Source organism: Erinaceus europaeus, chromosome 20 (assembly GCF_950295315.1).
Source record: "Erinaceus europaeus chromosome 20, mEriEur2.1, whole genome shotgun sequence".
NCBI classification, from domain to species: Eukaryota; Metazoa; Chordata; class Mammalia; order Eulipotyphla; family Erinaceidae; genus Erinaceus; species Erinaceus europaeus.
In genome coordinates this window covers 6,147,041-6,162,797 of record NC_080181.1, presented here as the reverse complement: position 1 = coordinate 6,162,797, position 15,757 = coordinate 6,147,041, and the positions used below count along the sequence as shown (strand labels likewise).

At 39.4% G+C, this 15,757-nt stretch overlaps 1 protein-coding gene across 7 annotated transcripts in view; it reads left to right on the top strand.

Moving 5' to 3' along the window:
* Positions 1–15,441, top strand: part of DCUN1D5 (defective in cullin neddylation 1 domain containing 5) — a 29,640-nt gene extending 14,199 nt beyond the window's left edge. For 6 of the 7 annotated variants that reach the window (XM_007520628.3, XM_016187093.2, XM_016187094.2 and 3 more), the window contains 4 exons: positions 9,370–9,478; positions 9,564–9,668; positions 12,203–12,305; positions 15,107–15,441. In XM_007520628.3, coding sequence (XP_007520690.1) covers positions 9,370–9,478; positions 9,564–9,668; positions 12,203–12,305; positions 15,107–15,162 — 373 coding nt within the window. In that variant the 3' untranslated portion in view covers positions 15,163–15,441. The remainder of the gene's footprint in view (positions 1–9,369; positions 9,479–9,563; positions 9,669–12,202; positions 12,306–15,106) is intronic. The other variant, XM_016187090.2, reaches the window with a different exon arrangement.
* Positions 15,442–15,757: the final 316 nt, after the last annotated feature.

The following is a 15,757-nucleotide window of genomic DNA, read 5'->3' as shown; positions in this document are numbered from 1 at the left end:
ATTTTCATTTTTTCTCTATTATTATTACTAGGAAAGAGAAATTGAAGAGGAGATAGAGGAGAGAGAAAAATAGACATTTGCAGAGCTGCATCACTACTCATGAAGTGCCCCCCTGAAGGTGGGGAGTAGGAGCCTAAACCTGGGCCCTTATGTATGGTAGTATGTACACTTTTAAAGGGGTGGGCCACTGCCTGGCTCCCTATTTTTTGACTTTTTTATTTTCCTTTTTAATGCCACAAGGGTCATCACTGTGGCTCGGTGCCAGCACTGCAGTCCACTGCTCCTGGTGGCTATTTCTTTTTTTTTTTTTCTTTCTATTTTATCTGATAGGATAGAGAGAAATTGAGAGGAAAGGGGGAGATAGAGGAGAAAGGTAAGACACCTGCAGACATGTCTCACAACTCAAGTTACTCCTATAGGTGGGGAATGGAAGCTTGAACCCTGGTACTTGCATATGGTAACATGTGCATTCAAAGTTTATATTTTAAAATCTAAATGTTCAGATTATGTTTTTGTATATCATGATACACTGTTGAGCATTCATGTAAGAAACATGGAAGCAAAACACGTTTGCTTTGAATAACTAGCATTTGCCTTTGTTGATAAGAATACATACTGACTGTGCATACTTTGAGTCTTTAATCCAGAGCACTGCTCTGCTCTCGTTTATGGTGGTGCAGGGGATTGATCCTGGGACTCTGGAGCCTCAGACTTGAGAGTGTGTTTGCATAACCATTATCCTGTCTCCTCCACCCAGCACATCTTTCTTATAGGAAGTCCATAGGCTTGTACAAAGCTAAAAGCCGTTGTCAGGATTTAAGTTTGCCACAAATACTGCCCTTTAGCTGCCTGCTTATAACTACTGAAGAACCTGAGGTCACTCATAAACACACACACTTGATTGAGGAAATACTTGTTTTTACCTCAGCATGTAGAGTGCCATCTGGGGGAAAAGTGCTAGTAATAAGTAGCTTAAAATGTAAACTTGAGGGGACCCCAACCATGGCACAGTCCATTAAAGCACACATATTACCATGCTCAGACCCGAGTTCTAGCCCCCACTAGTCAGGGGGGACATTCACAAGGGGTGAAGTAGGTCATCTGCATATGTCTCTCACCCTGTGTGTCAACCCCTTCCTGCTCAATTTCACTTTGTCCTATCCAATAAAATAAAAAGAAGGGATGGGCGGGGCAAGTCACTGAGAGCAGTGAATTTGTAGTGCTGGCACTGAGTCCCAGCAATAACCCTGGTGGCACTAAAAAGCAAAAACAAAATTAAAATGTAGACAAGTGTCTATAATGCAGTGTTAATTTTAAAATGTTTCAGTTGTCTGATAAACTTCATTTTATAAAACAGATATAATCATAAAATGTAAAGCATAAGAAACTTAATTCCCTTTGGAGATTTTTTTTTTTGTAGGAATCAGATTCACTTGGACTGCTATCTGATAGTCCTGGGGTCTCTGGGGTAGCACACTGGGTTAAATGCACATAGTATGAAGCCCAAAGACCCACACAAGTATCCTCATTCGAGACCCCAGATCCCTACCTGCAGGGGGGACATTTCACAAGCAGTGAAGTAGGTCTGCAGGTGTCATTCTTTCCCCCTTTCTGTCTCTCCTCCCCTCTCAATTTCTCTCTGTCCTATCCAGTAAAAAAATGGGAAAAAATGGCCTCCAGGAGCAGTGGATTTATAGTGTAGGCACCAGTCCCCAGCGATAACTATGGAGGCAAAAAATAATAATAATAAATAAATAAATAAGGTATCTGACAGTCCCTAAACCATCTATGGGGATAATCTATAAAATCAATGAATTTTTTTTTTAAGAGTGAGTTTTTAATTATCTTTTTAGTTGTTGGATAGAGACAGTCAGAAATTTAGAGGGGAGGGGGAGATAAAAGGGGGAGAGAGACACTTGCAGCCCTGCTTCACCACTCATGAAGCTTTCCTCCTGCAGGTGGGGGGCCTGGGGACCTGGGGCCAGGGACTTGAACCCAGGTCCTTGTGCATTGTGACATGTGCACTTAACCAGGCGCACCACTGCCTGGCCCCAAAATCAATTAAATTTGAACTGTTAGAAATTTTGAGTAGAATTCAGTTAGAGAATAGAATCTGACTGAGAGTTAGAACATATTCTATGATCAAAAACAGTACAATTTAATAATAGTGATTAATGAAGATAAAAGATTATTTATACATATTTTCAATATATATAGGTCGTGTGTGTATGTGTGTGTGTGTGTGTGTAGAATTTATGGGTTTGAATTTATATGCAATTAGACTCAAATGGCCATTTTGCAGTTTTCAGAGCCTGTATTTGCCTTATCCTCCAGGCATTTTTCTTGATCTAGTTTTCATCAATGTTTATAATAGTCCAACTTTCCTTCAAAACAGTTTGATTTGGCAGAAATTCCTTATCTTCTGGAATGTGATGGTGATCACATGGGGCGGCTCTAGAGCCTATCCTTTAGTTACATTCTGGTAGAACCAGGAAGAAGTAGGTGCCGGAACGATAAACCTGGGAGGGATGGTGACAGGTGCTACAGTGAAAGTTCAGAACTCTGGAAACACAGCTGCTAGTGAGGTTAATCTCAGCTAAGTAGATGGGCATTTTTAGGCATTCAAATTGGATGTTGAAGAATGATTAACGTTTTGATGTTTGGGGAGGAGGGGGAAGTGTTTTAGAAAAAAAAATTATGAATAGATCCTTGAGAAAGGGAAGTTTATGTGTGAAAGAAATTGTCTGGTTATGTTAGGTGCATAAAATTGAATAGGTTCAAATGTCAGATACTGTGTTAATGACGGCATTATGGAATGCTTTGACTAACATGTTGAGAGAGTTAAACCTCATGATGTAGATACTGGGAGATGACTATAGGCTTTTTAATACAGGAGTCTTTTTTTCCAGAGCACTGATCAGCTCTGGCTTATGGTGTCTGCAAGGGACTGAACCTAGGACTTTGGAGCCTCAGGCATAAGAGTCTGTTTGTATTATTATTAGATTATTCTGTCTACCCCCGCCCTTGTTTTCTCTAGAGCAGTTGCTTCAGTGTTTTAAGGTCATAGATTATTGAGAAACATTAATACTATGGCCTTAACCCTACTGAGGTACACACATGCTGTTATATACAAATGCAAGAGTTTAAGAATACTTGGAGATTTTTGTTTATGAAAACCTTACTGGGGTGGAGAACTTAATCTCTACAAGCTGAAAGCAAGGGTGAAACACTACACAGGTAGAGAAACTTGTGAGCGCTTGAGGAGAACAGCATCTGATAGGGTGGTAATAACTCAGCTGTCTGCCATTAGGTGAGAAGTGACAGACTTCTGCTCTCTATATTGGATCCCACACTTTGAAGATTAAAGGGAATGGTGTACTTGGCTTCTGGGGGAGAGAGAGGAGAATAGGAGCATTATATGAATGACTATGATGAAAGCAGAAGTGTAGCATAGCCTGTGTGCCTTGGTGTGTGTGTCTGATTATGTGATTACTGTGTAGCATTTTGGGCCCAGTTACTAATCACCAATAGCGTCTTCCCCTCTGCTCTGAGAACATTGTAAATCCAGGTCTTGTGATTCTGCTACACGTTACAGTGCCGTGGCATACTTACTGATGGACTGACTATAAGGTGAACTTCACTTAACATAAATGAGAATGCCTTCTGATTTTAAAGGCATTTCATGATGCAGAAACATAGAAACCACTCTTATTAATCAAATTAGTACCATGCAGGAAATTAATTTCTAGATCTTAGTGATGAAATTTAAATTCCATTCCATTCATTGTAACCACAGTTACTCTGGAGAGTGTTTTCCGAGTCCAGCGCCTTAACCACTCGGCCATCACAGTCGCGGTCTGGAGAGTGTTTTTATTTATTTATTTCAATTTTCTTTTTATTTATTTATTCCCTTTTGCTGCCCTTTTTTTTATTGTTGTAGTTACTATTGTTGTTATTGATGTTGTTGTTGTTGGATAGGACAGAGAGAAATGGAGAGAGGAAGGGAAGACAGATACCTGCAGACCTGCTTCACCGCCCATGAAGCAACTCTCTGCAGGTGAGGAGCCAGGGACTCAAACCGGGACCCTTATGCTGGTCCTTACACTTTGCACCACCTGCACTTAACCCACTGTGCTACCCCCGACACCCAAGAGTGTCTTTATATTGTTAAAATTTAAAAAAGAAATTGTAGTTTTGCTCATTTTTTCCCCCCAGAAAAGTAGTTCTTGCTTTCTGTGCTATGCTAATTAGCAGGCACTCCTTTCCCTTCAAGGAAAATACTGGGTTGTTGGAAAAGGCACAAAGCATTTTTACATAGAAAAAATAGGCCATGACTTTTACAACAACCCAGTAGTTTCTCTAATAAACTTATCTCGGTTATGAGTTGCTGACATTGTTCTTTTGGGTCCGCTTGGGAGCTAGAGTAAATAGAAGTCTAATGACAGTAACTGCCTGGGTTTGATTGCTGATGTTGCTATGTCTATTCTCATCATTCTGATGTTGGTAGTAAATGTGGAATTTTGTGCTCTTACCTTCTAACCTCTTCCCCAAAGCCCATTTTCTGCTCAAGATTTATAAGAAACCATCTAAAAGGAGTCTATCAAGCTAAGACCTGTGCTGAACATTGAACACTTGTATTTTGATTTGATTTGATCTTTACATAAAGTTGTCTAGTATTTTCCTTTTTCCTGTCGTGTGTGTGTGTGTGTGTGTGTGTGTGTGTCGTCATCACTGGGGCTTCACTGCTATGGGCTGACTTTTTTTTTTTTTGGTATATACTGACTGGCAGAGGAAAAGAAACCACAGCATTAATGTTTCTTCCTTCAGGGCAGTGGGGGGTCAGGCTTGAGCCTGGCTTATATACATAACAAAGGAGTGTACTATCCCAGTGAGCTGTTTTGCCAATCTTGTAGTTGTAATTTAGAAGTTTGATATGAAACTTAGCTCTTCACATCCTGTCTTAAGCTTACTGAGATGATACCTTAAGTAATTTTGTTTCTTGGTGGAAAGTAACATTTGGGAAAGACTGTAATGTCTTGAATTGTCTGCTGACTTGTCAGTTACTATTTACTTAAACGTTTTAGAATTTTGTTTGAAATAAAATTTCTCACTAACTTTTTCCTAGATGGAAATTTGAAACTTTACAACTCAACAACTGAGGTGTTTACTTTTGGCACTATGCTTAAAAAAATTAGTCACTGCCTGCATTTATTAACAAGAGAGAGGTGGGAGAGAGCCAGTGCATCACTCTGACACACGTGCCGCTGGCAGTCAAACTCATGCTGTTATGTCCAAAGCTTTAGCTACTGCTTTACCTCCTAGGCTGTCACATTTATGCTTTTTTACAAGAAGTAAATCTGGAATGTTCTGCCTGTTGGAATCTGTTATGCTGTGAATGGTTTTCTTTTCTTTTTTTTTTTTTTTAGATTTTTTTCTTTTTTAATACACTCTTGTTGCCCTTTTTATTGTTGTTGTTTATTGTTGGATAGGACAGAAAGAAATGGAGAGAGGAGGGGAAGACAGAGAGGGAGAGATAAAGATAGACACCTGCAGACCTGCTTCACCGCTAGTGAAGTGACTCCCCGACAGGTGGGGAGCCGGGGGCTCGAACGGGATTCTTACATCCATCCTTGCATTTTGCGCTACGTGCGCTTAACCCACTGCACTACCGCCCGACTCACCGTGAATGGTTTTCAAGGGTGATGGAAATGGAATCTCTGATTATAGGGAAGCATTCTTAATCTTTTCTGCCCTCCTAAATTGCATGTCTAGTAAGATTCTACATGAGATTTTGTGAAAGTGTGAGTCACATTACAAAGAAGGGAGGAAAAAAGGTGAAAAACACTGCTTTAGGAAGCTACAAGTTAATTTTTTTGGTTTGTTTTAATGAGACCACTACTTAAGATAGGCCATGTCTGGGAAAATAGATCATGATGGGAAGAAAGTACATGTAACTAGATACCTAAAATATAGTACCTTCAGAACATTCTCAAGTGCTAACTGTGGTATGGAGACCTTGATGACTTCACATCCAGATTTTTGCATAACATTTTTAGTAGTATATAATTTATAGATAATATATCTTTTGCACATCCTTCTGGTAGAAATTTAAGTTCATTTTCAGCTTTCATTAAAGCATTATTTTTCATGATATATATTTGCTTCCCGGGTTATCGCTGGGGCCCAGTACCTGCACTACAAATCCAGTGTTCCTATGGCCTGCCCTTCCTTCCTCCCTTCCTCCCTTCCTTGCATAGAACTGAGAGTCATTGAGAAGGGGAGAAAAGACACCTACAGACTTGCACCTCCTGTGAAACAACCCTTCTTTCTGTAGGTGGGGAGCCAGTGGCTTGAACCGGGATCCTTGCACTTCAGACTGTGTGCACTTAACCCAGCACACCACCGCCTGGCTCCCTCATAAGAGAATTTTTGCACTAATGAAAGTCACTTGTGAAATAGTGATTGACTGATTTTCTTCTCCCTTTTCCCTTTCCTTCCCTACCTCTTCCCCTTCCCACCCCCTCTTCTTTCCTTTTCACCAGGGTTATCATTTTGGTTCTACATAACTAATCCATAGCTCCCAGAATTCATGTTTTCCTCTTGTATGTAATGAAATAAAGAGAAATTGAGAAGGAAAGGTAGACACCTGCAGCAGTGCTTCATTGCTTATGAAGCTTCCCCATGCAGGTGGGGACTGGGGGCATTTTTGACAGGGAAGAGAAATTGAGAGGGAAGCTGCAGTAGGGAGGGAGGGAGAGGGAGAAACAATAGCAGACCTGCTTCACTGCTCATGAAGTGTCCCCCCTGCACTTGGGGAGCGGGGCTTGAATCTGGGTCCTTGTGCATGGTGATATGTGCACTCAACCCATGTTCCACCAGCTGGCCCCAGAGTTAATTTCTTTAAATGACATGAGACAAGTTTTGTTTTTGCCCAGCAGTATTAACTTGTTCCATTTGTTAAAAAGCACTTTCCTGCACTAAATCACTTTATCTTTATCAAAAATCACTGGAGTGTATTTGTATGTGTGTGTTTCTGGGTTCTCTGTTCTGTTCCATCATTAGTCTTGCCTTCCACCTAATACCACACAATCTAGATCTGCATACTGACTCTTAGTAGACTGATTACATCTTGATTCAAAATTATTGGATTTAAAAAAGTTTGAGGTCCTGAGTTTATCATTGTCATTTCATATGCCAGAGTGGTATGCTGGTTTGTTTTCTCTTTTTCTTTTTTAATAATTTATTTATTCATGAGAAAGATAAGAGAGGAAGAACCAGACATCACTCTTGTACATGTGCTGCCAGGGATTGAACTCAGGACTTCATGGTTGAGAGCCCATTGCTTTGTCCACTGTGCCACCTCCTGGGCCACCTGATTTGTTTTGTCTTTCTCTCTGATTTTATTTATAGTGGATAAATGACATCTTTTTAAAATGTTGATTTGGGGGCTTGTGAAATAGATCTCTTGGATAGCGTGCTGCTTTGCCATGTGTACAGCCCAGATTTGAACCTGGCCCCACAACACTGAAGGAAGCTTAGGTGCTGCTATCTCTTTCACTCTCTGCCTCTGTCTCTATCTTTCAAAAAAAAAGTGTTGATTTGGGGGAGCTGGGTGGTAGTGCAGTGGGTTAAGTGCAGGTGGCGCAAAGCACAAGGACCGGTGTAAGGATCCTGGTTTGAGCCCCCAGCTCCCCACCTACAGGGGGGTTGCTTCACAGGCGGTGAAGCAGGAATACAGGTGTCTGTCTTTCTCTCCCCGTCTTCCCCTCCTTTCTCCATTTCTCTCTGTCCTATCCAATGACGACGACATCAATTAACAACAATAACTACAACAATAAAACAACAAAGGCAACAAAAGGGAATAAGTATTTTTTTAAAAAAATGTTGATTTGATAGCCTTCCCTCAATCAAAATCTGGATGGCTTTTCAGTAGAGTTTGAACAAGACTAATAATTTTTTTAGAAAACAGAAACAGTAATACTCATTTTTTTCCTGAAATTTGTATTCTAAGCTTGTTAACAAAACTGTTAGAAAGAATGTAAATGAATACAATTTAACAACGGTGTCCATTATAAAAACAGCAATATATATAATTTTTATAGAACAAGTCACATGCACAAATTCAGCTTATTCTCATAATGGCAGATATATGGGACTTTAGAATTTTTTTCCCAGAATCATTCCTGTCTTCCTGAAACTTAATGCTACTACATGTTATCAGATTATTGATTTAGTAAACAAAGTCTAGGTTAAAATTGAGAGTGGTAGGTGTCTGTATGTAGTACATGATGAGTATTACACCTCAGTTTTGCATGGAACACTGTGGATCGGCAGGATGTGAGGTCATCAGCTGGTCTCAGAGATGGCAAACTGTTAGGTTTTGATGAGTAATATCTTGTCCAAGTACTGAGAGGGGCAGCATTTATGTAGCAGAAATACTCTAAGCTAAAGCATAGCTGTGATGTTTGAAAATGGTAAGTTAAATAGAGCTAGCGCACAATGAGGATATTGGTTCCTTGCAGGAGATGAGGCTGGAGATTTGGTTCAATTGTAGAAGGCTTCACCTGCTTTACTTCTTGCTAAACTGAACTATCTCAACCTATTGAGAACCAGAAAGCCAGTAGAGGATTTTGAGCATTTCATCTGTATAGCTTCTTTTATTTCATGTAAGCATGTTTGCATATTTTTTCATACATGCTTTCTTTAAAATTAGGTTCCACATGATTTGTCTTTGCTTTTTAAGTTCACTTAAAATGTAGGAATCTGTGGATTTATGACTGCACTACTGGTATAGAGGGAGGATACTTTCCTCTGTTTGAGTCTAAACTGTAATATAACTCATGGCTAATCTTTTGCTAAGCTGTTGCTTAAGAACTTTCCAAATATGTGGCAGAAATCTGATTATATTTTTGTTTGCTTTGCCATCTTTTTCACTTTGTACATTATAAACCTCTTATAAAAATATTTGCAATTTTACTGGGGTTTTAAAAATTATGCTCTTTTTGATGAAAAGCCATTAAGAGTGATCTTTCATGGATAACTTTTTTCTTCCATTTTTCTCCCTCCCTCCCATCTCTCTCTCTCTCTCTCTCTCTTTTTTTGTCCAAAGCATTACTTAGCTCTGGGTTAAAGTCATGGCTGGGATTTAACCTGGGAACTTGGAGCTATCTCCTGGCCCCTTTTTCTTTTTCTACTGCATTAGTAGATACAAGGAAGCCAACTGTGTTTGGTCCTCTTAATTTCTGAAGCAGAGAATTTTAAACTGATTTCATCACTTTTTCCTTATTACATTTTTTCTAACCCCCTAGAAGCACTTTTATTTAACAGTCTTGATTATATAACCTGCTTGTTTTTTTTTTTTATTTTAAGGTGTGACTGCACAGAAAAACTACAGAACAAATTTGACTTTTTGCGCTCACAGTTGAATGATATTTCATCATTTAAGAATATCTACAGATATGCCTTTGATTTTGCAAGGGTAGGTGTAAATTTCATACTTTGTAATTAAATATTTTTAAATATTTAAGAGACCACACTCACAGAAATGCTTTTACTTATTCTAGGATAAAGATCAAAGGAGCCTTGATATGGACACCGCTAAATCTATGCTGGCTCTGCTGCTGGGAAGGACGTGGCCGCTGTTCTCAGTATTTTACCAGTACCTAGAGGTGCGTGTGGTCTTGATTTTGAAAATGCACCTGTAATTTAGGTAATGGATTGGGGAGGACGTGGCCGCTGTTCTCGGTATTTTGCCAGTACCTAGAGGTGCGTGTGGTCTTGATTTTGAAAATGCACCTGTAATTTAGGTAATGCACTTGTGCACTATGCTTTTTTATATTGTCTTTATTTATTTATTGGATAGAGAAAGCCAGAAACCAAGAGGAAAGGTGGTGATAGAGAGGGAGAGAGACAGACACCTTCAGCCCTGCTTCATAAGTGGTGAATTTAATGCCTATCAACTGTGCTATCTCCTGGGCTGCTACTTTATTTTATTTTATTTTAAATGTATAAGCTGGTTTTGGTGGTGCTAGAGCTCAAGACCCTGGCCTCTACCTGCAGGGGAAGCTTCACAAATGGTGGAGCAGTGCTGCAGGTGTGTCTGTCTCCATCACAGAACAAAGAAAGGGGGAGGAATTGGGGATTCTGGTGAATGGAGGAAAGTGGAATAGCTGTGCCAGCACTGATCCCCAGGGATAGCCCTGGTGGTAAAAAGGAAAAAAGAGAGGAGGAGAACAAAACTTGCCTGAGTAGTAATAAATTGTTACTATGTACCTATCTTCTGCCAGCTTTAGACATGAGTTTATAGTGTGTGTTCATTATATTACTAGCCACCTAAAAACGGATATAATTTTTTACACCACTCCCACCACCATGGTTCTGTGCCCCCCTTGCCATACCCCTCCAGTGATAACCACCATAAATTTGTCAATTAATCCAGGACCTTGGAGCTATCTCCTCTGCCCCTTATTGATCAAATTTACTGATTTCCCTAACTTTCTGTTTATAGTGAATTTTTATTAGAGTTCTTTTTTAACTTAAAAATATTTATTTTATATTAGATAACATTGCGCATTGAGAGAGACATGTATTTGCAATGCTGAGTCTCACAATGGGTGCCTTGAGCATGAAAGAACCTAGCTCTGCCAGTTGAGCTGTCTCTGACCACTTTTGGTATAGTTCTTAATATTTTTTCTAAATAAAATTAATAATGCCATTATTATTTTTACCTTGAAAATAATTTCTCTCGAGCCCCCGGCTCCCCACCTGCAGGGGAGTCGCTTCACAGGCAGTGAAGCAGGTCTGCAGGTGTCTGTCTTTCTCTCCCCCTCTGTCTTCCCCTCCTCTCTCCATTTCTCTCTGTCCTATCCAACAATGATGACATCAGTAACAACAACAATAATAACTACAACAATAAAACAACAAAGGCAACAAAAGGAAATATTTAAAAAAAAAAAGAAAAGAAATTTCTCTTCTGGGGAGACAGCATAGTGGTTATACAAATGACTTTCATTGTCTGATACTCTAAAGTCCCAGGTTTAATCTCTGGCACCATCATAAATCAGAACTGTATTCTGGTACAAAATAAAATAATTTTTCATAAAGCTGATTGCTAATCAGAAAGTTTTCTATAGCCATTTTGTTTGAAACTTCTGTTAAGAGAATGGTGTGAATGGATGCTGTGCACACTCACATCTTTAAGTACATGTTTTTGATGCATGCTTTCAATGTGCCCCCTGTTTGTGGTTTTGGACAAACAGTACACATGATTGCACGTAGCACTGGCTTCTGGGCCAGTGAGATAGCTCGGTTGGCTAGTATATGTTTTCTCAAGTACGTGGCCCCGGTCTGACCCCAGCCCACACCACATTGAAGGTGCTTTGGTGCCATTGTGTCTTTTACTTTCTCTCTCTCAGCCTCTCTGTGTGTATCAGATAGACAGACAGCAAAATGTTTACCTCCAAAGAAAGTTTAGAGAAGCGAACTACTTTCAAATACATATAACTTATCATGGTTACTCAGTTAAGTAGCAGCAGTGGTATTTGAACCCAAGGCTATATATATATACACACTCTTTTCACTACTTTGAAATATATGCCAGTTAAGGTTTTTTACCAAATTGTAAATTTCACACAAAGAAATGATTTTAGTGGGAGGCAATAGAAGAAAACTTAATGGTGTCGAAAATGCATTCCTGAATCTCATTTGGAGTATGTCATTGATTCTGTCTTAAGTTTCAGTGCTCTTGACGCTATTTTTAGTCCTCAAAAATGACAAAAATAAAAGAAAAAGTTAAGTTAGGTGATGCTAATATATAAAGACCCCTGAAGTTTTCCACAGAAACACAAATAAATAAAAAACAGTGTTTTAGAGGAGTCGGGCGGTAGCACCGCCGGTTAAGCGCATGTGGCACAAAGCTCAAGGACCGCTTAGGATCCTGGTTCCAGCCCCGGCTCCCCTCCTGCAGGGGAGTCGCTTCACAGGCAGTGAAGCAGGTCTGCAGGTGTTTGTCTGTCTCTCTTCTTCTCTATCTATCTCATCTCTCTCAATTTCTCTCTGTCTCTATCCAATAACAAGTAAATAAAAAATAAAAGAAAAAAGTTTTAGAAAAACTAACGTTTAAAATTAGACCTAGGTTTATGAAGTTAAGCACTCATAAATGATGCTCGTTTTGTGATTCAAGCATGTGTATCATTTTCTACAGCAATCGAAGTATCGGGTTATGAACAAAGACCAGTGGTACAATGTATTAGAATTCAGTAGAACCGTCCATGCTGATCTTAGTAACTATGATGAAGATGGTGCTTGTAAGTATAATGCTGTGTTATCCAACAAAAATGATTCTTGTGAGGCTGGTGGTAGTGCACCTGATTGACCATATACATTACCACACGCAAGGACCCAGGTTCAAGTCCCTAGTCCCCCACCTGCAGGAGGGAAGCTTTTTGAATGGTGAAATTATGCTGCAGTTGTCTGTATCCCCCTTCCCTCTCAATTTCTGTCTGAATCCAAAGGAGGGGTGAGGGAATTCATAAAACTTCTAAATGAGAGTATACTTTTGTGTAGCATGCCAATAAAGAATATAAACTTCCTAAGAGTAACTTTCATCGTTTAATAATGTGTGAAGTTGGCGGGGGGGCAGTTGAAGGAAAATGACATTGAGTAACTTAGATTGAGTAATTCTGTAAAATCTATGTTGGCAAATAAAATGCTTTTACTTAATCCAGTAACCAAACATTAAATTTAAGTTACACTTTCTGATCTAAAAGTTACAATTCTGGTTTACTTAACCTGGTACTGTCATATCATATAAAGTGCAGTTTTGATTTTTAAAATAGGACACCAAAGCATCAGCTATTAGAGAAAACACATTACAGCTGGTAATCTATATCCATTCACAGTATGGCAGATACTGCCAAATCATTTCCCTCTGGAAATTATTGAGTAGATAGGTAATACGATATTTATAATTTTTTTATCCTTCACATTTAATTGTCTATCCACACTCTACAGTGGACCCTCATGAAATAAAACTAATCTCTGAAGTAATGATACATTTCTTAGACAAGACTAAGTGAATCTCCGGAACTAAAGGTGTTTTTTGCTCTAGGACCTCAGCCCTGCATGACTGCACTACTTGCCCTTGTTTAGTTTCAGATGTGGGGGCTGGGGCTAGAGCACAGCACTGTTTCACCATTCTTGGTGCTTCGTCTGGTACAAGCATGGTGTTCCCATTGATGTGGGCTAGACCCTATGTCCTGGTACACATGATACCATGTGTGCTCTACCAGGTAAGCTTTCTCCCTGCCCACATTATTTTTAGGTTCTACAAGGAATTGCATAGACATATGCATTCCTATAATCATAAACTATGAACTTGCTTCTGTTCCATTAAGAGAATAAATTTGCTAAAGATAGGACAGGCTAACTTAATTTCTACCTGTATATACTGTGTCCTTCCCGTACTTAGTGACTGTTCATGTTTTGAATGTGTTATTTTTAGAAATAGCTTGCAGTGGAAAATGGGTAACCTAAGGAATATAACACACACACACACACACACACACACACACACACACACACACACACACACACACACGGTATTGTTGGAAGTCATGATGTGTTTTTGTGTAGAAAACAGGAAAATATCATGACTTTTCTGACAACCCTATATATGTATTTATGTATATGCATATATGACTTACATGTATGTGCTTTTTCATCTAAAACTTACATAATTTGTATAAAAATACAACTTTAATATTTGTTTGAGAAAATCTGACAGGACTGTCTGTGCTTTAAGAGACTGGAGCCAAGTAGTGGCTTATGCTGGCCATGCTATTATTTGTCTTGTGTATTTTTTTTTTTTTTTCCTCCTCTAGGGTTATTGCTGGGCTCGGTGCCTGCACCATGAATCCACCGCTCCTGGAGGCCATATTTTTCCCCCTTTTGTTGCCCTTGTTGTAGCTTTGTTGTGGTTATTATTATTGCCCTTGTTGACGCAATTCGTTGTTGGATAGGACAGAGAGAAATGGAGAGAGGAGGGGAAGACAGAGAAGGGGAGAGAAAGATAGACACCTGCAGACCTGCTTCACCGCCTGTGAAGCGACTCCCCTGCAGGTGGGGAGCTGTGGGCTCGAACCGGGATCCTTACGCCTGTCCCTGCGCTTTGCGCCACATACGCTTAACCCACTGCGCCACCGCCCGACCCCCTGTCTTGTGTATTTCTTATAACAAAGAAATATGTCTTAGAAGCAAGAGACAAACTACCAGGTGTTTTTTTTTTTCTTTTCTTTTTAAAAGAAAACTTGGGTAAATATTTCTTTGCGGCATTGGATCTTTCAGCATTTTAAAACAATGAACAGAGAAGTCATTTAAATTGCCAACCTGATTTCTGTAGGTTAATGAGTTTGAACTCATTTATGTAAGTTAAATAAGTGGCTTCATAGAATAGTTCTGATATCAAGTATTAATTAGGAACTTGTCTTACATTTAGAATTGTACTTGGTTCTACTGCTAGTACAAGGTAAGTCTCTTAACATGGCCACTCCTTCAATAAACTTACATAATAATAATAATGACTATTATTATTATTATTTGCCACCAAGTTGATCACTGGGGCTTCACACGGCATGGCCCTACCACTCTCAGCAATCTTTTTTTTTTTTTTCCTCCAAGTGGAGGCTAAGAGACAGAGAAACAAAAAGGAGAACAGCACTTGTGAAGCCGCCGAGACACTCCCATGTGGTGGTTGAGGAGCTGAACCTGGGTCCTTACACACAGTAAATGTTTACTCTACTAGCTGAACAACTCTGACCCCCAGGTAGAACATAGGAATATTAGGTTGATTTTTTTTTTCACAGGTTGTTCTATGACTAAATGGCAGAATGCTCTAAATGACAAGAGTGTTATGGAATTAACTTAGTTACTAAAGACTGAGTATCCCTTGAGAAAGAGCCATTAAATAATAGAAGGAGGCTGGAAGTTCTAAGCCTGCAGCCAGGGTGAGGGAGTGAGGACCCCCTTAAGCCACAGGACTCATGGGGAGTTTGACAGCTGGAGAGATGAGACCAGTAAATTCTAACAGCAATTATTTCTTCATTTCTAGGGCCCGTTCTTCTCGATGAATTTGTTGAGTGGCAGAAAGTTCGTCAAACATCATAGCAACAACTACTATGAAGAAAATGCAAACCTTTTGAATCTCACATGCATACAAGCTTATGAGATGAGGGAAAAAGACTCAAAGGGTGCATTTTCATTCACATGAAAGACCTCCTCATAGTATCTTTTTTCCCCCTTTTTAAAGGGAATTGTTCTTGTTACATGTGATAGGCACTGAGCCACACCTCTCTGAGACTGAATATTGAGGTTTTTGTTTTATGTTTATAACATTTATTTCAGAACAATAAAGATTCAGATTTGTGACAAAGGCCTTAAAGTAAAGATGTCCCTTGAGTGTTATAGTGGTATTTATTTTTGCAAGTTTGAGTTTTTTTGAATTTTGAAGATTTTTAACCAGTCTTAATACTTGACAATGTAGTCTGCTGATGGTATGACTCGTGCTATTAGAACAGCAACTGAGCTTGATCACTGTGCTGATGATTCTCTGATGCGACTAACAGACAACAGTTCAGGGTGTTAGAAGTCTTCCAACTTTCCCTCTAGGCTTCTGTCAAAACTGCCAAGGTCCATTATTTAGCTTAGTAGGCAAATATAAAGCACCACTGTGTATATTCTTGATTGTAATTTTAAGTATTCT